The following is a 23,427-nucleotide window of genomic DNA, read 5'->3' as shown; positions in this document are numbered from 1 at the left end:
CCTCGCTGGACCTTATCAGTGCAGCCACCTCCAATGTCACCAGGTCCCACACCAGGCCAAACCTAACTCCACTGCCACAGCCATGAGTCCACTCTGGGCTCACCTTGCCGATTGCAACCACTGCCAAGGCCTCTGGGTCTCAGACTGGACCGAAACCCGCCTTTGCCACCACCTCCAGGAGTCTGCGCTGGTGCAGACACCACAGGGAAACAACCTCACCTCCACTGCAGCAGCCATTGATCAGCACTGGGCTCACTTTGTTGATGCAGAAGCTGCTGGGAACCCAAATTCACCACCAATACCATCACCACGGCCAAGCTGTTCACAACAGTAAAGGAGAAAGGAAGAAAACTTCCTGCACAAATCATTTAAATGACTGTTTGATGCCTTGACACACCCACTCTGCAGTCTTTGGACAGTTGTATGACACATCCATGCATCTTTACAGCCAGGGCATACACCATTGGAAGTGGATGAAAGTAGTTGAGCCAACTTTTTATTTTGTTTGAATAGACAAATTAAGTACTTCCTCATATAATTCATAATTGCACCACCAACATGTTACAATGATTAAGCCTTTTAAACTTTTAAAATAAGCCAAACGAATGAGAAAAATAAACTGCAAACTGGGAGAGAAACGATAATAATGGCTTGTCTAACCTCGGCAAGTTCCAGTTGAGTAATCGATGTAGTATTGCTGGGCGCAGGACTCGTATTGACACTCTCCGAAAAGCAAAACTTTAGTGGGGTCTTTACAGGATAAGCAAGCTGAATTAGACTCACAGGTCAAACACTGGCTATTACAGGCTAGGAAACAAAAAACAAGTAATCTATTGAAATATTTTCTCCCTCCTGGAGAAAAAACTGATTATAACATCACAAAACACATCTGATGTGAAAATGAATCAGCTTGTAAAAAGACTTAACTTGCTAGTCGATTAAGAGCTTTCATTTTGTCACATGACTGTTAAAAGTTCTTATCCCAGACAAACAACCCGCAGGCTGGGTTTGCAGTTGAAGAAGGGACAGAAAATGTAATTGACAGGCCTTTAGGTATAGCAGTGAGGAGAATTTGATTACTTTTAAACATTTAATGCAGAAATCTGAAGATTAAAACTGATCACCAACTAGTCTTTCTTTTGTCAGTCCTCAGTGTTCTGAAGACTCTCTTACTGTTGTGTGTCAGAGGTGTACCAGAGTGCCCTTAAGTGCCTACTAGGTAATTTCTCTAGAAAATAGTGGTGAAAACACACAACTGTCTCCTTTTGAGTAATTTGCATTGGTTAAGTGGCCCATGCCTACTCTAGCTCAAGCAGAGCTCTGCATGTCCAGAAATCTTGGCTCGACATAAATGGAATGCAGACTCTGCAAAGTAGTTCTCAGACCCTTTTTATGACCTGTGCAGCTGGGAAAATATGTGTTCCCTGGAAATAAAGCTCAATAAATAAGCCCTTAAGTATTAACAGCAGGTTAAAACTTAGCTATGGTGCATTCAATGCTTAAAGTCCATGCTTACACAGAAACAAATAAAAAAATGGCATTTTACAGCAGCAGTGGTGGCTGTTGATGCTGAAGAATTTGTTCACTAACACAAATCGTCAATTTCTGGAAAGTGAAGGGAAAAAGGTACATCAACAGAAGGAACGAATTCATCAGAAATTGTTGTCCAAAACTTGTAAAATTTACTTGAAACTGTGATTTAGTTATGAAACCATTAGTTCAAGAATAAAACTAGCCCTTAGTACATTACCATAGTATACTTCTCTTTTACATGACATCAGGAAAGTGTCTGTTTTATTTAAAGCATTACTGGCGCTCAGCAGCTGGATACGGTAAGTAATTTTTTCAAATGATATTCCAACAAAAGTCGGAAGAGTCAAATTTTCGATATGCACTTCTGGTAGCTGTGGTACCTTAACTGTATTGTGAAGTTGGAATTATGCCAGTTGTTTAATTCGGAAGAGTCAGCAGAGATACACACCTTGACAGATCTGTTGGTTGTCACTATAGAAAGCTGGGGGACAGGCAGCAATACACTGGCCAGCATGAGACAGAACTAGGTTAGCTGCACAGGCAGTGCAACTGTAACCTCCTTCACCACTGCAGGTTTTACATGAAGAATGACATCCTGGAAAAAGTAACGACAGGAATATCTTGGTATTTTTAGATTGATCAAAGTAGGAATTTTGTTAAAGAAGCAAATAGAAGTCCATTTCAAAACACTTTGCTCCCCCAATTACTTACTTTGACAAATGCCTCTGCTCATGAAGTACCCTGTGGGACAATGAGAAATACAAGTGTCGCCAAACAGCATCTCACGAGGATTCTTACAGTAGACGCAGACGCTACCTGTATCTTTGAGGTCGGCTGTACAGTGCTGACACTGAGGTTGGCAATCTGAAACAGAAATAAAAGAATACATTGATATCGGATTGTAATTGTATCAGCCTAGAACAGTTGACAATAATTAAACTATTTTTTTTTAAACCAGTGAATTCTTGATTCAAAACAATTAAACAACCAGTTGTGAACAAATGGGGTCATTATGTACCTGTTTTAAGTATACAGATCATTATAATATAGTATTAGATGGTACAAGGTAGAGGCAGCTATATGCTGTGCTGATCTTTTATGTTTGAGATCTTGCAGTCCACTCCTGAGTTGCCTCAGTGATCCTTCAAAGGTGGGTGTGAATGAACAAGAAGCAAGAGAGGTGATGTGATGGTGGTGGAAAGAGAGCCTGTGGAGTCACAGAAAGACTTTCCACATTAAGATCAGTAGATTGCTGTCCAGTTCTGAGGAAGCGTCACCAGACCCAAAATGGTAACTCTGTTCTTCCCTTCACAGATGCTGCCAGACCTGCTAAGCTTCTCCAGCAACTTAGGTTTTGTTCCTGATTTACAGCATTGGCAGTTCTTTCGATTTTTGTTTGCTGTCCCTCTCCTGCTAGCTGAAGAGATCCATTCTGATCCTGGACAGTTCTAATCCTGGACCTGAAAGTATTTTGGAAAATGAATGCTTTGCCCAATCTTATTGGAAAGACTTAACACAGCTTCATGCTTTTTTTTTGGGTGTGGTGGGTGTTAGATTCTGTTTCACACCATGGATTTCAATACCGAAAAAAAATGGTGGGGAAGCTGTCACAATGGACATCTGTTACATTTCACTATGAGTGGATGCTCTCAAAGTCATGGCGCAGCCCAAGTGTTCACTTACCAACACAGTATCCAACTTGGTTCAGGTACTGCCCCTCTCTGCAGCTGGTTCTGCAGTATCCATTGAGCAATTTAATATGAGGATGACACGTCAAACAGTCAGAGTCTGAGGGGCCGTCACACTGCTTACAAGAAGGGTGGCATGCTAGAAAGGTGAGAAAATCAAATATAAAACAAAGGACTGTGCATCCTGTCAGTGAAAATCTAATCAAATGTTTTCTTGAGCTTTAACATGTTCAATGTGCTACATATATCTTGTTAATTTTGAAAATGTAAATGTTGGCATGTGTTTGGCTTCTGCCATAATTTAATCTTCCACGTGTGCAAGAACATTCAAATTTGTAAACCAAAAATGAATAGGCTAATAAACGTAGTCTTTCTTCATCACCTATTCAAAATATTGATGACTTGCTTGTGGAATGGATAACAAAAGATTTCTTTTAGAAGGACTAATTATTGTTAATTACTTAATAAATTGACAAACACAAACTTTGAAAAGCTAGTATTTTTTGATATACATAGCAAATAAGTAAATGTGCATCCAATAATGTCTGCACAGTCTGTTTCTACTGCACTGACATTAATTTCAAAACACTTGTGCATTCATTTGGTCACAGAATCATTGCAATGCAGAAGGGTACCATTGGGTCCACTGTGTCTGCACCAATCATCCAAATGAGCAATATGCCATTCTCTTGCCCTTTATCCAGAATCCTGAATGTTGTTACTATTTGAGTAATCATCTGATATCCCAATCTTGTCGTCACCACACTTGCAGGCAGCTTTCTTGCAACACATTTCCTTCTACTGCATTGTGTTTGTGCCCTCTCGTTCTTGCACATTTTATGAAAGGAAACAGTTTCTCCCTATACATTCTGTCTAGCCCTCATGACTTTGAAAAATTCTATAAAATCTCCTCTTAGCATTCCTGCCACAAGGAGAACAATCCCTTTCTCCAATCTATCTTCATTATTGAAGTTTCTAATCAATTGAATTATTCTCACTCTGCACTTCTGCACTCTCTTTAATGTGTTCTCATTTTTCCTAAAGTCTGGCGCCCAAAATTGTACTATATACTCCAACTGAGTTTGGACTAGAATCAACATGAGCTCAGCATTGTGCGCCTCTATTAATAGAGCCAAGGGTATTGTATGTTTTATCAACTACTTTTTCTATCTGTCATGTCACCTTCTGTGACTTATGCACATATACACCTAGGTCGCTCTGTTCCTGTAATCTTTCAGGGCCAGGCCCTTTTATTTTATACTGTATCCCATTTCCATATCACGTCTTCCCCCAGCATGAGACTGGACCAGATCTCTTCAAGTTGGCCAGTCCCTGGTTGAACATGGCCTAACTCTCTGCCCCTGGACATGTTTCCCTGATCTAACATCCACTCTCGCTCCACCCCCACCAAACTTACATCTCCCACCCATCCTGACTTACCGTATAAGAGCATCACTTACTTTCACACATTGCACTCTACTTCCTTCCCACTTGGCAACCTACCCACCTTGTGAGGATCCTGGACCTTTAAGACCGATTTGTTCTGTACTGTTTCTCTTGCAGAGGTGTTGCCACAGGGGTGAAAGAATGTCTGCTCCAGAAGCAATGCGCCAAACAGCTTTGGGCTCACTGAGTGTTTTTATTAAATTAGATAAAAGAAGCATGAGTGGGTAGAGTCAGGCTCACACAAACTCAGGATTGTGGTTTTGCTTTTAGTTGGAGTTTGGAGCTGGTTGTTGAAGCTGATAGATACAGTTCTTGTTCTGCTGCAGCAGAAGGCCTGAGCTCTCCTCTGCTCCAAGATTGTTTCTTTCTCTTGGACTCAAAGCAAGATAGCACGAGGAAAACCTGCTTTACTGAATTTGCCTGTGTTTAGTTTGTGTTTATGGCATGTTGTTGTATTGAAACAATTGATAATTAGTAATTCAGTAATATATTGTTTTATTAGGTATGTACTTGTTTTTTGCTTGTATGTTAACTGTTGTAACAATACAGTGTGTTTTGCTTTATGCCTAATGCTGGATGAATCAAATCAGATCTTGAACACAATTGCTTACATTTGCTTTAAGCAAATTAGAAAATTAGGGTCTAGACTTTCTCCTTGATATATTTTGGGGTATTTGATTTGGTCCATAACAACTGGAGCCATATATGCTAACCAGCTAATACCTCGCCTTCTCGACATGTGGCACCCTAGTTATCTGGCACAATAAACTCTCTACACATCTGGCAGCCAGCACTGACACCCCAAACACTTCCATAGCTGGCATACAGCTTTGCTGGCACTCTCCCCGCTCTTATCTGCTATCCTACATCCTCTCCGGTGACATTCTTTCTTGCTGGAATCCTATCCAGCAAGTAAACTTTCTTTATCCTCTCCTAACTTTTACATGGCTGTAAAATACACGAGTGATAAATGACAGTAGCAAATGAAATATTCAAACACTAGCAATGCAAAAGCAGCAGACGTACAAAAACAGGCATCGTCTTGACGGTAGAACCCCTCAGGGCATGTATGAAGACACTTGCTTTCATACAGGGCTCTTGGTGGAGAACAGGCTGTGCAATTCTGAGGACTGCTCCCCGTGCAGCTTTTGCAGGTGGCATGGCACTCTATGTACAAAATAACAGAGATCACACACAAAAGATTGATTAATATCCAGTAAGTTAAGATCTTTGACCGGGAACAAATATTAATTCTATTTTATTCATGATAACTACATTACTGATAAAATGAACAATTTACCACTGTTTTAATTGGAAAACAAGCATCTTCATTGATTGCTAGCTCGTGGAAAAACTAGATTTTTTTTACTGCTGATCATATATAATCCATGACTTCTACATGCTGTGAGTTGTACCTGGTTGACTAATTTGCATGCATACATTTTGAATGTGTGCCAGAATTTGTGATTTGCAATCTCGGGCTGGGTTTTATGACTCCCACCAGCTGGCTTGTGAGTGGGGAGTGTGCAGAGACTGGTGGATGGCCTATCAACTTCATACCCACTGACACCGGAACTGTCTGGAGCCTGCCTGTCGGAGCCATTACAAAATTCATTCCTTTATTTTGTTAAGATGGCAAACTTGATACTTTTATCTTTCATAAATAATTCAGTCAGAATGTACAAGGTTTGATAAGCATGTGCTTTTTCATGTTCACAGTCTACAGAACATCATGAAAACAGAAAATCAAAGTTTCATGAAATGGAATGCATTGCGTCACCGCTGTTCAGTACCAGCAGCAAACACTCCATAAAACAAATGGAATCTATTAACAAAATTGCATCCTAGAGTACAGTCCAAATTACACGTGTTAATCTGTAATTATGCATTATAATCAAGATTACAATCGCCAGGGCATCATGAACAATTGATCTCATTAATCTCTCCCACCACATAAAGTGACAGATTCATACTGCATGGTAACAGACTCTTTGGTCCAATTAGTTCATGCCGACCAAGTTTTCCAAACCAAACTAGTCCCACTTGCCTGCATTTGGCCCATATCCTTCTAAACCTTTCCTATCCATGTACCTATTCAGATGTTTTTTAAATGCAGTAACTGTGCCTGCATCTATCATTTCCTCTGTCAGTTCATTCAACATATGAACCACCCTCTGTGTGAAAATGTTGTCCCTCAGGTCCTTTACATCTTTCTCCTCTCACCTTAAAAACATGTTTGTCTCAAAGTGATAGGTTCATGTCAGCCTTCCTGACCCACGGTCAATTGAGAACTTCAGTCAAATAGATGCAGACAGTGTACTTGCCATGCATAAACTTGGAAAAACTTACCCTATTGGAGTTGCTTGAGAGTTTCCAGAGGGATGTGAGGGAGTCCTGTGCTCAAAGGCACTTCAGGCCTGATTATAGGATCCTGCAAGGATTATGAGGGAGTGCAATGACAGCCCCAGAACTATCCTTCCTGATGACTCTTACCCTTTATGCCCTTCTGAACTTCACTTACCTGTAACCTGTCTCCCTCATTTAGCCAAGTGCATTACTGGCAGCAGTCCCCATCTCACAGGTGGCACAATGATGAGCAGTTGGTCTCCGATTGATCAGCAGATCTCAACAACAGGATATTCTCTACCATGGCCCTTTATTAACAGGGATAGTCCATCAATTCCCAGTTAATTAAACAGACCTCCACAAAATGTGGCAGCACAGGCCTCTCGCTAGCTTGTCGCCAGTCAGCAAAACCCCATCACATACAGTACTTTACATTTCATTATCTGTGGAGGTTCTAGAGTCATTGAGTCATGCAACATGGAAAAAGGCCCTTTGGTCCATCTAGTCCAAGCTGACCATGCTCTCAAACTAAACTAGTCCTACCTGCCTGCTCCGGGCCCATATCCCTCCAAACCTTCCCTATTTATGCACTTATCCAAATGTCTTTCAAACATTCTAAATGTACCAGCATGCACCACTTCCTCTGGTGGTTCATTCCACTCACTAACCACTCTGTGTAAAAAAAATTGCCCTTTGTGTCCTTTTTAAATTATCTCCTTTCATCTTAAAAATATGCCCCTTAGATTTGAACTCCCCGCCTTGGGGAACAAACCTTCGTGATTCACCTTATCAATGTCCCTCACAATTTTATAAACTTCTATAAGGTCACTCCTCAACTTACTGTGGTCCAGTGAATAAGTCTGACATCAAACATTCACATTTGCATTTGCATTGGAATGACTGCAGATGAGTATTCTGAGGGTTTATTCCAACATGAGTTGAACTATATTCACCGCAAATTGTTAATATTTTGATAGATTTGATTCTTTCTCCTGTTCCCCCTCACATAAAAATGTAATCAAATTGTGTTAGGGCAAAAGATAGAAAGGTACTGGAATTATGAATATATGGAACAGTACCCCTGAGCAAAATCACTGTCTGTTCAATCATGCATTATTTTTCTGTAGCTGGCAGAATCTAATCTGCTTTAAATAATTAGAAGCTGAGAATGAATGCCTCAAATCATTCAGCCATGCATAACTTCAATGATAGCGCAGTAAAAACAAGATCTGTGACTTGCAAGTCGGCTTGGTGAAACTGAAAATTAACTTGCAAACTGTAATACTATATTATGAAGAAGGAGGAAGCCTGAGGAAAATACTTTTTTTTAAACTTAAAGGTACTCCCTACTGCTCTCAAAAATTACATGTTGCATCTTGAAGCAAATCACTTAGATTCAGCTTGTTTACACCATCACACAGAGAAACATCTTGGATGTTCACTTTATTTCCAAAGAAGATTCAATGAGACAAACTACTTTGGATTGTATGCATACATCTCACTGGAAATCCATTGGCTTTAAAGAATGCAGTGCCCTCTAATGACTTTGGGAACTGATCTAACCCTCAATTTCAGAGGGCAATGTAAGTATCAATAGTGCTTCTTTTTTCGCTCAAGCTTATAGCACCTCTGCGGGATCTCCAATTCAAAAAGTGTAATTTTTAAAATTAAATGCAAGTCATTTTCTGTTAATGGATCTGATTCAGGTTACATATAAAAATCCAACATTGTTAAGATGAAATAAGAAATGCAAAATCCAAGTTATATCTATATAGCAGCTTTAAATATAGTCAACATTCTTAAGGTGCTTTGCAGAAGCAGGACTGCAAAGCAATATTAGGAGAGAAGGCAAAAGTGCTCTTGAAGAGTGGGCTTGTGGGAACATGTTTAAGATGGAATATCAAACAACAAATGGAAGGGTCAATGGAAACAGTTCTAGAATTAAGTGACATAGCCCACTGAAGTTTTGTCAGAGGTGATTCAACAAATTAAAAAAGGAATTTTAAACTTGGTTTTGATTGCTTTCATCATCAGAGAAATGAAACAAAAATAATCATACTGTGCCAACAAAAGCATTAGGTACAAGGCCACTATTTTTTCCAATCCCAAAGAAAAATGAATACAGATTTCACACTTACATTGGAGAATGTATAATAAAGACATTTTACTTATATGTGAAAACTAATTTTCTGCTGGCATTAACCATCAATCTAAAACAAAAAGAGTCTGACTTTTAAGGTAGGTAATCTGGGGGAAAAATTGGTCATCACAGGATCTTGCTGGAATTGTGTGTAGAACTATGCTAAACAATACTTTTCAGTGTATATATACGTGACCTTGCAAAGACTTAAAGAAACAAGCTATCAACAGCTGTCATTAGTCTCCTTTCATCAATAATTAACACAATCATAAAATTGACACATGATTGGAACATATTAGATTACATCAAAGCTACTCTACAGTAAACTAGATGAGTCATGCAGGGTTTATCATGTTCCTGAATAAATATTGTGCATTTTAACTTTTGTGGGGCTTATAGCTATTTGCGTGGTGACTGTATTTTGAAGTTGTAGTTACCTTGTGTAATGGGCAATTAGAAATCCCTTGGCATCAAGAGGCTACTTATAAGCATTGAATACTTCAAGCATATTAACCTTTCCAATCATAACATCTTTCAAATATTGAAGGCAGCACGAATATTTCAAAACTGGACTATTAAGTATGATAATATTAAAGCTCAATATGCCCCTAAAATTTAACTGCATGAACTGACAGCAACTTACCTGTGCATACTTGACCACTGTTCACGTAGAAATGGGATTTGCAATCAGCCACACATTCTCCATGTGGCAGTTCATGGGTATCCTCATGGGTATCGTCGTGAGTCTGAATAACTTCTTCTGGTTTGAGGCAATTAGTGCAGTCTGACTGCTTGGGGCCAACACAGGCCCGGCATGGACGGCTACAGGCTTACAGAGGACAAAATAATAGTGAATATCCAATGGCTTATGCGTTAATTATTTTTATACAGTTAGGACAATGCTGCTTCATCAAAACTCTCCCATGGATAAATAAGAATCATATAGAATGGGTTCCCCTTTCAGACTTAACGTGAAAATTCAAATGATGGAAATCAGCTTTTTCTCCTGTTATAAAATCATGTTTTTTTTTAAATCAAGGATTACTTGATTTCTTAAATGGATTGAAACCACAAGAAACGTTTTCTTGAAAAAAAAAGGCTGCCCACAGTATTAAGTGGCCTAAACATTAGTTCTTCAAAAGGCTGGACATTTACTTGACTTCATCTTGAAAATGATAAAGTTATCAGAAAGGAGACGGACTGTTTGATAGTAGACTAGTAGAATAACCAGTTTAAATGAGGGTGAAAGGCCCATTCCTGAACTAGTCGTAGATATCCAGAGATAAAGTGCAGTCTGATCAGCTATTATTTTTTACCAACCTATCCTTCTCATCAACCTGTTCAGCAATGTTATTACATACCAATGAAGCAGTTAGGACTTGAACCAGGTCTCCTAGTCCGGGGGTTGGAATGCTACCACTGTGCCTCAGAGGGCTTTCCAAACAGTTAAATTCATTACTTTGGACAATGGACTCCAGCTGAGAAAGGATTACACTCTGGATCATTCAGACAATTCACTTAAGTAAGCAATTAATATGTTAATAATAGACCTGCAACAAGGGGCTCTTGTGGTGAAGTCACTGTGACCCTGCCTCTGGACCAAGAGGCCTGGATTCAAGGCCCATCCTCACCAGAGGTGTGTAACAACATCTCTGTACAATTTGACTAAAAAATACAGATGTGAAACAGAATGGCAGCGTCCCTGCCTTTCAGCCAGAAGACTAGGATTCAAGTCCCATGTTCAAGGTGCGTTTCGTAACATGTTTGAACAGATTGACGAAAAATATCTCGACCTGCAACATGGGTTTCCAGTTTGTGGTGACCATATTTACTAACTAGCTTGATTGAGAAGTTGCCTGTGGCGAGTTAAACCAGTATATTAAAAAAAATGAAGAAACTGCTCTTCTAGATTTGAATTCTAGCCAGGGATTGATTGAGCGGGTAAAAGCAAGTGAAGAACTTGTGGGCTCTTTCTCTCTCTTGCTGCTCTGTAAACAGGTGGGCTGCCTGTAATGGCGGGCCAAACACTGCTGGCAGCACCTTCAAATGTAAACCAAACAGTTGCAGTCTTTAGAGGAAAGAACGGAGATCATCCCACAAAGGCTTTAACTTATCTGCACAGATCCTTTAAACTCACCAAACAAGGCCTGAAACCATTCAAAGCAACAACACAAAACAATTTAGCCAACCCCTCCTCTTTGCAATCTATTTCTGTGTCTGCACAAACAAGATCAGACTGGGTTTCTAATATGAACATTTTCTCAGGATTTTATCCTCAGCCCAAACCCAAAGCTGTTCTCAGAAGCCAGCCAAATTTCAGCCCATACTTCCTGGTTCAGAGGCAGGGCTTAATGACAATTCCTCAGTCTGACTGAGTGAATAACCCCTCTGTTACATATTCTGCTCTCACACACCTGAAATTCCTGAGGAAGGGCAAAATACTGGCTGGCTTAAACAGCAGTTTAGAGCAATCCTGTCAGAGGGAAAAATGGCAAGAGCTATTTCTTCATCGCTGATCAGAAAATCAGGGTCATCATTTAGAGAGTTGGGCTTTATAAAAGAATGTAGAATCTGTTAGAAATGAGCATTAGCTGACTCGTATCTCACAAACATTCTTCTAACTAAAACTGCAGTGCTACAGAAATATATTGTACATGACTCCTTAAAAACCCAAGGTGAATATTTGCATGCTGTGAAAATGAGCTCTTAATAAAACTATTGATGAAGTTACTGAAGTGCTTCAATGTTAATGTAGTACTAGACTCCCACTTACTAATCTTACACTCCAAATCAGAGATGAAATCTTGAGCTGCACAACTGGCATCAAGAAATATCGTTTGTGATATGTTTCTTAATGAGCTTCAACAACATTATGGATTAAAAATGCTAGCACAGACAGAGTTCAAACTTCTGGTCCTGTGAATTAAATTGTGTAATTCTTACATATAAAACCATCCCCAAGATACATTTCAGTTTTAGCTGCCATGCTTGTAATCATGCAGGGGTTCAATATTTTTTCTTCTTTAACATTAGATGAATGTTGCTGGCAAGGCAAACGTTTGTCATTCGTTCATCGCTAATTGCCACCAAGGTTGATAATTCCTAATTACCCTTGAATGGAGTTGCTTTCATTGCTGTTTCAGAAGACATTTAAGGGACAATCAAACCACTGTTGGTCTGGAGTCATGTGCAGACCAGACTAAATAAAGATGGCTCATTTCTTTAAAAACAACTTCAGAGAGCCAGATAGTCTTTGCAATAATCAATGATAGTTTCATGGCAACATCATGACTAGTTTGCAATTCCAGTTTGTATTTAATTAATTTATGTTTAAAATTAATTGCATTTAAATTCTACGAGTTGCCATGGTGACATTTGAACCAATGTCCCAAAGGCATTAGCTCAGGCCTTAGGTTTACTAATCCAGTGACAATACTGCCATCCCACCAGCTGCTCCTACAAAGCTGTCAGAAAGGAAGTTCCAGGATTTTGTCCCAGTTATGTGAAGAAACCAATGGTTCCAAGCCAGGGTTGTGTGGAGCTTGGAAAGGAACTTGCAGATGGTGACGCTGCTACTAGGTGGTGGGAGTCACAGTTCTGGACGGTGCTAATGAAGAAAGCATGGTGTGCTGCTGCAGTGAATTTTCTAAATGGTATCCAGTTTGTCATTTGGTTCCACTTTGAATACTATTTGGATCTCTCCTAAGAGCATAAGACTTAGGAGCAAAATAGGCCATTTGGCCTATATCATGAGTCCACTATTCAATTAGATCGTGGCTGATCTGATAATTCTCAACTCAATTTTTCTGTCTTATCCCCAAAATCCTCAATTCCCTTACAGATTTAAAATCTATTTCAGTTTTGAATAAGTATAATGCCCCAGACTCAATTGCCCTCTGTTGTAAAGAATTCCACAGATTCAAGACCCTTAGCAAAACAAAAAGACCTCCTCACCTCTGTCTTAATGGGTGACCTTGTATTCTGAGATTATGCCTTCTGGTTCTAAACTCTCCCACAAGTGGAAACAGCCTTTCAGCATCTGCCTTGTGAAGACACCTCAGAATATTATCAGCTATTACCCATTAGTGCAAGTTGGTCTCTTATTCTTCTAAACTCCAATGAGTAAAAGTCCAATTTACTCAACCTCTACCACTCTTTGTAGATCAGAGGTTATTCATTATTGAGCCCCACTTGCCTCCATTTAGCAGACTTGTTTTCCAAGACCAAGGTAACATGTTCAAATTGGATAAAATGTTTTTAAAAATGTCTTAAGAAAATAATGGATGCATACAAAGTGGGCTCAACCACTTATTTACTTCGGTTAGAACAGATACATTGTCTTCAGAGTTTGCAACTGTGAACATTCATGTTTCTCATTTGCATCCAATACATCTGTTCTTGGAGATTAAATTTATCTCAAATAAGTCAGTGATAAATATTTTCTTTCCAGATTCTTTAGCAAAATTAGGCAATAAGCAATCCTAGCGAGATTACTGATTAGAAGTGTAACATACAAAAATTCTGAAAAATGTGGGACTAATTGTATTTAACAAGTCTCATGGGGCTTACTTCAGTTTCTATCACTGCATCATACATGTACTATATTTCATAATATTAAGCACAAACATTCCGCCTACCTTGGCACACTCCATTCGCAGAATAAAATCCCTCGGGACAGGTTGCAAGGCATTGACTTTTGTGTAGGGAAAAGTGGTCAGGACAAGAAGTACAATGCTCAGAAGAACCAGTGCAGATTGTACAGGAGGCATGGCAGGCTGAAACAAAGGAGCAGGGATAGCCGTGAATATGTAAACTATGGGTTACACAAGGAAGTAATGAATTATAGCTTTGAATTACTAAGTGTTAGAAGAATAAACAACTCACAAGCACAAGTACACAATGACAGGCCGAGCGTCTCCCAGTTTTTTGGCAGAGCAATTAGTCCCATTTACTGCTCCTCCCCCACGGTCCTATACATTTCTCCTTTCCAAACAGACCTGCAGTTTATCTTTACAGCAAGGTTCCAATTTCTTTTTGTTTGTATAAGGAAAGGGGGTTGAGTCAGGAGCATGGCGGAGGCTCACTTCTGCTGAGCTTCAACAGTAGGCGAGATCAACACTTGTCATACATGTTTTAGGCTCTAATTTGAAAATGAGGCACTGACTGGTTGCACATTTGGCTAAAGTCATAAGATATGAAGTGTACCAATGGCATGTGGACCTATGTCTGTGTGTCTGCAGTCAGATTTGTTTAATAATGCACCTGTGGGATGTTTTATTACATTAAAACATTACATAAATAATAAATTCAGAAAATGCTGGAGAAACTCAGTAGGTTTAGCAGCATTTGTGCAGAGAGGTAGAGATATCAGGCAAACAGTACCGACCTCACCTGCACGAGTGAGCAGGAAAGCAAGGCAAGAGAAGCTAAACAGACGATCAAACTCAAGGTTTTTGAGAAGATTTGTAGCTCAGGTTGTTGATGCAGTTGTTGACAAGCTCACTGAGCTGGTAAGTTTGTTTGTAGAGTTTTGTCACCATGCTAGGTAACATCATCAGTGTGCCTCCAGTAAAGTGTCGATGTTCTGTCCCACTTGCTATATGTGTGTCTCAGTTTGCTGGGGCATGTGGCATCACTTCTGGATTTGTTTCTTGGTGATTGGTATATTGGGTCCAACTCTACGTGATTGTTAATGCAGATCCGGTTTGAGTGCCAGGCCTCCAGGAATTCTCATGTGTGTCTTTGCTTGGCTTGTCCGAGGATAGCTACATTGTCCCAGTCGAATTGGTGTCCCTCTTTGTCCATGTGTATTGAAATGAGTGATAGTTGGTCATGTCTCTTAGAAGTTTGTTGGCGTTTGTGAATCCTGATGGCTAGTTTCCTTCCAGTTTGCCCAATGTTGTAATGTTTTTGACAGCCTTTGCATGGTATCTTGTAAATAACGTTGGTTCTATTAGCTGTGGTTGTCGGATCCTTTATTCTTGTCTTTGGCTATCAAAGCGTAGCTGTCGGTTTGTGGGCTCCCATGATTCCTGGAGGCAAAGTAATCTGGTGGTCATCTCGGATAAGCTTTTACGGTATGTTAGGGTGATAAGTGTCTCTGGACGTGTTGTATCTGTATCAGCAGACTACATTTTTCGGGTAACTGTTGTTTCTAAAGACTCTGTAGAGGTAATCTTCCTTCGCTTTGTGCAGCTCCTGGGTACTGCAGTGGTTTGCCGCTCACTTGAACAGTTTTTGATGTAGCTGCATTTGTGGATATTGGGATGATTGCTATTGTAGTTGAATACTTGATCTGTATGGGTGGCCTTCCTGTGTACGCTGGTCTGGAGCTCACTGTTGACCATACGTTCGATCATTATGTCCAGGAAGGGAAGTTTGTTGTTGTTCTTCTCCCTGGTGAATTTTATGCCGGTGAGGATGTCGTTTATGAGTAGGTGGGTATTCTCCAGTGTACAGTATTTGATAATGACAAAATTGTAATTTACATAGTGGGTCTGCAGTTTTGGTTGGATGGTGGGAAGAGCTGTCCATTCCAGAATTTACATTACAGCTTCTGCTATTAACCCTGGTATCTGTGATCCCATGGGTGGCCCATTGAAGGTGAAGTGGGTTGTGAGGCATGGATCCAGTAGGTTGAGGGTGCCGTCTTTGCTGATGATGCTGGTGTTGTCAGGTGTCTGTATCCCTGGTCTGTCAAGTAGCAAGGCCCGTGTTTCCTTGTCAAGTGGGGATTTTTATGGACGGAAATAATGCAGTTATGTCGAAGGAGACCATGATCTCATCCTCATCTACTCCAGTGTCTGTGACGATATTGAGGACTTCTTGGATGGAGTGGATAAAGAGATTTGAGCCATGTACTAGACGTTTCTGTTTCCTTTGTAGTTCTTTTGCTAGTCTGTATGGCGGCGTGCCCCAAGTGAGACAATGGGTCTGAGAGGGACCTCTGGTTTGTGTACCCTGGGGACTCCATAGAAGTGGGTTGAGTTTGACCCCCTCCAGTTTCATTCTCTCGTAATCAAATTTGCTAGTTTCACCCATTTTGTGTATATTCCTCAGGGTGGTTACAATATGCTTTTCCATTTGTAATGTTGGGTTTGTCGCCATCTGTTGGTAGGTGTTGGTATCTGTGAATAAAGTGTCCGCTTTCTCGATGTACTGCGTTGTGTTCAGTAATGACAGTCATGTGCCCTTTGTCCGCCAGTAGGATTATAGTGTTCCTGTCTCTCTTGAGTCCTTGTAGGGCTTTCCTCTCTAGTGTGCTGAATGTATTCTCTGCACACCTTCTGCTTAGTGTTGGCATTACTATCTGTCTGACAGTTCGTTGGGTTTCTTTGATGAGTATGCTGTTTAAGGTGGATTCCAGTGCAGTCATGAAGTTGGTTTTATTAGCATATCTGTGATTGCAGTTTAGCCTGCGTACCAGGGTGGCTTTTACAGTGTCTGAGAGTGACTGGTCAGATAGGTTCCTTATCCAAGTGTCTGCTCTATCTGTGTTGTCATTGTGGATAAGTTTAGTCAGTTTTTCCTATTAGGTCTGTCTTTTCTTAGTCTTGGTCTTCTGTTGTTTCATGGTAATGATTTGTTCTAGTGTTGCAGTCCATTCTTGGCTGGTCACATTTGAATATAGTTTTTTGAATACAAAGGCGCTTTACCTGAGGCTCACTGATGGTATTACCTGGTATGGTGATGAAACATCTGCAAACAAACATACCAGTTCGGTAAGCAAGTCAACAACCAGTTGATCAAACTAGCAACTACTAAATGTTATCAAGTAATTTGAAGCACTTGACTAACAAAATACCTCCAAATACAGTTAAGTGCAAAAAATATAGATCAAAGACAAATCACTTCGATTTCTAATTCTGATCTCTAGATAACAGTGCAGCAAACAATTAACACATCATAACAGAAAATTATGAAGTGTGGTCATCAGTCTAACTCCTTGCACTGTGGACAGAATAATCTTAATAAAATGAACAAATGTATTTTATTTTTCTCCTTAATTAAAGAAGTGTCAGCAAAATCACAAGTTTAAACTTTGCAATTTCTGAGAATGTGGCATTATTAGCATGTTATTAATTACAGAGAAGAATAAATATTACCCACTAGAACAGGACTCTCAAATCCCAAAGACTGCTTCTCATCTTGGCTGCACCATTAAGGAGAGATTACCCCTGGTTTAAGATTTTCTGCCTTTCTCATCCAAGTAGCCTTCTAACAGTCAGTTAGAGATGGAAGGTTAGTTTTCAGACGTTTCGTCACCATTCTAGGTAACATCATCAGTGAGCCTCCGATGAAGTGCTGGTGTTACGTCCCCCTTTCTATTTATCTGTTTAGGTTTCCTGGGTGAATAGATATATAGAAAGCGGGACAGAACACCAGCGCTTCGTCGGAGGCTCACTGATGATGTTACCTAGAATGGTGACGAAACGTCTGAAAACTAACCTTCCAGCTCAGCGAGCAAACTCACATCCAGAACCTCAACTTGAGCTACAAATCATCTCAAAACTTGCTAGTCAGTTAGAGAGTCAATTCTGAGGAAGGGTCACCAGACCCAAAAAGTTAACTCTGTTTTTTACTTCACAGATGCTGCCAGGGCTGCTAAGCTTTTCCAGCAACTTTGTTTTTGAGTCACTTAGAGAGCTTTGGTAGAGGATTGGTAGGACATGGTTTGATGTTTGCCAAATGGGAATACTGTCCATTGTGCTGTAGATCAAGCAAGAAAAAGAAAGAAAATAAATGTCTCAATGCAAGGAAGAACCATTTCCAACTCAAGACGGCCTCCCAACTTGAACATTATACAAGAACTATTCCAGTACTTTATCTCTCACACTTTTATCCATACCTCCCCAATTTTAGAGGAAACCATTTACCAGCCCAACAAATTCTGATTACTCTAATGAAGATTACAAAAGGAATTATCATCTATCAACATGTATCAGATGTTAAGAAAGGCAGTGTATAGAAAATGCTTGGCTTTGAACATTTCCCAGTGCTCAAAATAGCAATGATATCAAATTCTTTCTGCACGATTTTCTGTTATGACACAAGAAAATATATCAAATCCCATAATTATGTTGTATGTCAGATAAATATAAACAGGGTTCAGTCTGCCAGTATAATAAGCTATTCCCGCTGAGTACTCTGCATGAGAACTGTACAAATATTTCAGATGAGTTACTTATTTTCTTGTTGAAATGGGGACCTTATTACGCATTAGTACAACATTAGTTCTTACCTACACATCTATTAGCCACATCTTTGTAATAACCCTCAGGGCAATGAGAGGCACACTTCCCATTGTGTATAACCTTTCCTTCAGAACAGGTCAGGCATTTTGGGTTGTCATGGTAGCAAGTCAAACAGGATGAATCACATGCTGCAGAAGAAGGGGAAAAAAGAAATCAAGCAACAAACAGATTAAACTGTTTCTAACTAAACTGGCACAAGTCAATTAGCCTAACTATTCATGTGTGATCAGCTTAAATTAATATATGCTCTTAGTGCCTTAAGCAATTGCTCTATTTACAGATACTTCAGTGAAATCTTAGGATTGTTCCCATGTTGCAAAAATGCTTTATTCATTATACAGGACAATAAAATGTGAGGCTGGATGAACACAGCAGGCCAAGCAGCATCTCAGGAGCACCTGAGATGCTGCTTGATCTGCTGTGTTCATCCAGCCTCACATTTTATTATCTTGGAATTCTCCAGCATCTGCAGTTCCCATTATCTCTTATTCATTATACAACTTTCTTAGATGTTCTGAAAGTAAAGTTGAGCATTCAAGAACAGTCTATAATAAAACACAGCTTGAAGAGCAACAGATTAGTATGTAAAAAGGCCAGTGAGTACAGCCTTCAAATGTATTTGGCCAAAAATGAAATAAAATCATCAATACAGATGATATTTGATGAAATAACACTCAATCGTGAATCATAAAGTCATACAGCACAGAAACAAACTCTTCAAATTTTGTGTTTTAAGGGAAAGCTCTCTCAATGGCTACCTTTTTTTGAAGCCCCAGGATGCAAGTCATGAGGTTGAAGGAAGTTGTTGCTTCTGTTTGCCATTAATTCCTCCAGCAGTATTTTCTAATTTATACTGAGTTTTTTTTAGGTTTGTCATTTTTGCTAGATCCCTGTTGCCCACTATTTCTTTATTCCTGCTGTAAAGACAAGGACAAAGTTCTTTTTGAATGGGCTGGATTTTACAGGACGCACTGCTTCCCTCTCTCTTACATGAAGTGTGATGATGATGTCAGGTCAGCAAGATGACATTATCACAGAAGTCTTCCAGATTATGAAAGGTGAGTTGAACAAAAATTGGCAACCTGCACACTATTTTAAAATTACTAACTGACAAGCAATTATGCCTGTTAACAACCCAAATCATCTGCAATAATTCACTGTCTGTTGGATTTTCATCTGTTAGATGTGAAAATGTCTGAATGGGTTTTAGAGCAGCTTTGACAAGGCCGCGCGAGGGTGCAACAAAAGACCTGACATTACAGGAAGTTGGGAAATATGGCAGCTGGGTTGACTGAACTATGGGAGGAGCTGCCCATAAACGTTCCAATAATGGAAAAGGTAGACCAGGCCCATGGGAGAAAAATATCATTTTGCTCAAGCTGAATTATTAGTTAGATTCATTATTGAGCCATGGATACTATTATCCACAGCCCACCAGAAATCTGTGGTGGATCAAGGATTAAACAAGTACCACAACTTTCCTGTTCTGTCAGAATGTTGCCACACAAACCCTATTGGGACTGGGGTCAAAGGCTTCTTTCACAGGCACTTAGTGCCCTGTTGAAGGGCTTGCATTTCCTAAGAGTGTGACTGCAGAAAGCCACCACCCTGACTTTACCCTCAACTCCTCTTCAACCTCACTTATTATTGGCCCCGCGTTCCTTGATGATCCTGGGTTTCTCACGGGTGCTTTAGCAGTTACTACCACCGTTACCAGTGGTTCTGCCTACAATGGAGCTGCAGCTTCAAAGTGGCCAGCAGCTCTTAATCAGCAAAGTTTCTATCCTCGAGATTCTGAATCTGGAAGATATGTCAATGTTAGCCAGTTAAGTGCCTGGGCAGTTAATTATGACAGATAACCCCCTCAGAAGTGACAAATACTGATCAACTGTTCTCCAACCAGTCGGTTGTACCCACATTACTTTGATTAAATTTCACCAACTCTGCAAGGGGTTAAATCCTATATATAACCATAATATTACATATGTAATATCACGACTAATAAATGACTTCTCCTATGTATACTACAAAATGTAGATGCAAAACTCTGATTATCTAACAATGAATAGTTTCAAATTCTGGAGAGTGTTGCAGGAAATAAAAACTTAAATAATTGCTGTAAAACATCTTGGTTTACCATGACAGTGGCCATCTTTTATGAAATATCCAGGCCCACAGTTGGCAACACAGGCACCAGCTTTCAGCATATGTGATCGATCTCTACATTGAACACAATCTCTCTCTGAAGGGCCATGACATATCGAGCAGGACTTGTGGCAAGCTGAGAAAAAAAGGTTTAAAATGGTTTAGAGATACATATAAAATATATATGTGTAAAGTTTATCTAAATATAGAAACAATCCATCTCAATTCACCTTACAAGTTAGTCAACAAACATTACTCACATTGTGGCTCTTGGGAATTTTATCAGAATACATGCACTGCCTTCTACCATTTATTATCCACACTGAAATGGTAATTTACTAAATGTGAAGATCAAAATAATAAAGTCAGCTTTATGAACAAGCAACTGATACGAACACTCGACTGAAGGTACTTTCCGCTAAATTTACTTAACACCAAGAACAGTTAGATTTAAAGCAGGGAACACTATTTAAAAATAACATTAAAGCTTATCCCCCTAAGCCATTAATAGTACATCATGGGCACAAAAGAGAAGGCATAAACCCAAATCCTGAAAATAGACTGGAGTTACCTGAAGCAATGTATCACAGTAGTAAACACGAAAATGTGCCCATAATTTTGTCACAAAAGAAAATAAAGTGCCAGGGATATACATCTAATCTAAATTTACTATATAGATTACAGCCGACGTTTCAGGCCTAGAACCTTCTTGAGGTCTCAGGAGCCTTGCTGAGTTATTGTAGTGCAACTTGTAGATGGTGCCCACGGTACATAGTGAAGGAAATGGATGCTGAAGATAGTGAACAGAGTGCCAATTGAGAAGAGGTAGTAGGAACTGCAGATGCTGGAGAACTGTATTTAACTTGTGCCTTACAAAACAAAACAAAAACAACCTCGGTCCACCCTTTTTGGTCCAAAATGGATAACCTCACTCTTTCTTGTACTAAAATCCATCTGCCACAGCTTTGCCCATTCACCTAATCTATCAACATACTGTTGTAATTTTATGCTACTGTCAATACCGTCTACAATGCTGCCGAATTTGGTGTCATCAGCAAATTTGGTTATTTGCCTTTTTATGTCAATATCCAAGTCATTAATGAATATTGCGAATAATTGAGGCTCCAAAACAGATTTCAGCAGGACTTCAATAGTCATGTCCTGCCAATTACTTATCCATTATTCCAACTCTGTGTTTCCTGTTGCTCAACCAATTTCCCATCCATGTCAATAATTAGTCGTCAATTCCATTGGATTTTACCTTAGCTAACAGTCTCTTGTGTGCGACTTTATCAAAAATCTTCTGGGAGTCTATTTAAATGATATCCATTGATTTAACTCTGCCCCCCACCATTATCACCTCTTCAAAAAGCTCTGACGTTTGTCAGGCACGACTCAACCTCGTGAATCTACACACGGTCTCGCTGATTAATTGAAATTTTTGAAGTGATCAGTTACTTTATCCTCGAGCATAGGCTCCAACAATTTCCCCACTGTGGATGTTAGCCTAACTGGACTGTAATTCCCTGATTTCTCTCTGTCACCCTTCTTAAAGAATAGAGTGACATGAACAAGTTTCCAAGCCAGAGGTACAACTCCTGAATCCAGGGAACTCTGACAAATTATGGTTAAGAAATCGGCAATGTGCTGTCATACCTCCTTTAGCACCCAAGGATGGCAACAATCGGGCCCTGGGGATTAATTCCACATTGTTGACTATTTATTTAACGTAATTTTATTTCAAGATAGTAGGAACTGCAGATGCTGGAGAATCTGAGGTAACAAGGTGTAGAGCTGGATGAACACAGTAGGCCAAGCAGCATCCGAGGATGTTCATCCAGCTCTACACTCTTATTTTATTTACGCCCTGTCTTTATCCTCTTAATTTCTTTGGGATTTACAGAAAGCTATCCACTTTCCTGTTGTGAATACTGATGCAAAAAAAAACGTTCAGCATGTCTGCAGTTCCCCATGGTCACTGACAATTCTTAACCAGCAGCTTTCCCTTTACGTAACTATAACATCTCTTCTTATTGCCCTTTGTGTCTCTTGCAAGTTTCCTTTCATAAGTCTTTTTAGCTACTTTTATAAGCCACTTTTCCATTTATCAGATTAAGATTAGATTAGATTCCCTACAGTGTGGAAACAGGCCATTCGGCCCAGCAAGTCCACACCACCCCTTGAAGCATCCCACCCAGACCCATCCCCCTATAACTCACACACCCCTGAACAGTACGGGCAATTTAGCATGGCCAATCCACCTAGCCTGCACATCTTTGGACTGTGGGAGGAAGCTGGAGCACCCGGAGGAAACCCACGCAGACACGGGGAGAATGTGCAAACTCGACACAGACAGTCGCCTGAGGCTGGAATTGAACCCGGGCCCCTGGCGCTGTGAGGCAGCAGTGCTAACCACTGAGCCACCGTGCCACCTTAAGCTTGAACATTTTGCAGGTTTTGCTGCATTTTGACACAGACTGATTCAGTATCTGGATGATCAGAAAATGGCGCTGAACATTAAGCAACCAGTGAACATCCTCACTTATGATGGAGGGAACATAACAGATAACACAGCAGAAGCTGGTTAAGCTGAATACGTTATGCCTCTGGGGCATTAGGGCACTTGTGGTTCAGCAGTGGTATCGCTACCTCTAGTCCAGGAGAGCCAGGTTCCTGTCCCACTGCTGCTGAGGTGTGTCACAATATCTCTGAACAAGAATTAACTAGTCTGAGGGCTCTTGTGGTCCTGGAGCACAGTGGTAGTGCCCCTGCCTCTATGCCAGGAGGCCAGGGTCAAATCCCACCTGTTCCAGAAGTGTGTCACAACATTATTGAACAGACAGATTAGAAAAACATCTACAATATCAACGGCTCT

The 23,427-nt window shown here is 40.1% G+C and overlaps 1 protein-coding gene across 3 annotated transcripts in view; it reads right to left on the bottom strand.

Moving 5' to 3' along the window:
• fras1 (Fraser extracellular matrix complex subunit 1) overlaps nt 1-23,427 on the bottom strand; it is a 446,760-nt gene that overhangs the window by 200,683 nt on the left and 222,650 nt on the right. For all 3 annotated transcript variants that reach the window (XM_059646148.1, XM_059646150.1, XM_059646159.1), the window contains exons 15-23: nt 20,545-20,688; nt 18,395-18,535; nt 13,791-13,928; nt 9,797-9,982; nt 5,694-5,834; nt 3,217-3,360; nt 2,245-2,397; nt 1,982-2,128; nt 661-807 (exon numbers count right to left, since the gene is read on the bottom strand). In XM_059646148.1, the coding sequence (XP_059502131.1) occupies nt 661-807; nt 1,982-2,128; nt 2,245-2,397; nt 3,217-3,360; nt 5,694-5,834; nt 9,797-9,982; nt 13,791-13,928; nt 18,395-18,535; nt 20,545-20,688 (1,341 nt within the window). The remainder of the gene's footprint in view (nt 1-660; nt 808-1,981; nt 2,129-2,244; nt 2,398-3,216; nt 3,361-5,693; nt 5,835-9,796; nt 9,983-13,790; nt 13,929-18,394; nt 18,536-20,544; nt 20,689-23,427) is intronic.

This window comes from Stegostoma tigrinum, chromosome 1 (genome assembly GCF_030684315.1).
Source record: "Stegostoma tigrinum isolate sSteTig4 chromosome 1, sSteTig4.hap1, whole genome shotgun sequence".
Taxonomy (NCBI): Eukaryota; Metazoa; Chordata; class Chondrichthyes; order Orectolobiformes; family Stegostomatidae; genus Stegostoma; species Stegostoma tigrinum.
Note: the sequence above shows the minus strand (reverse complement) of the source record. Positions and strands in the feature narration are given on the sequence as shown.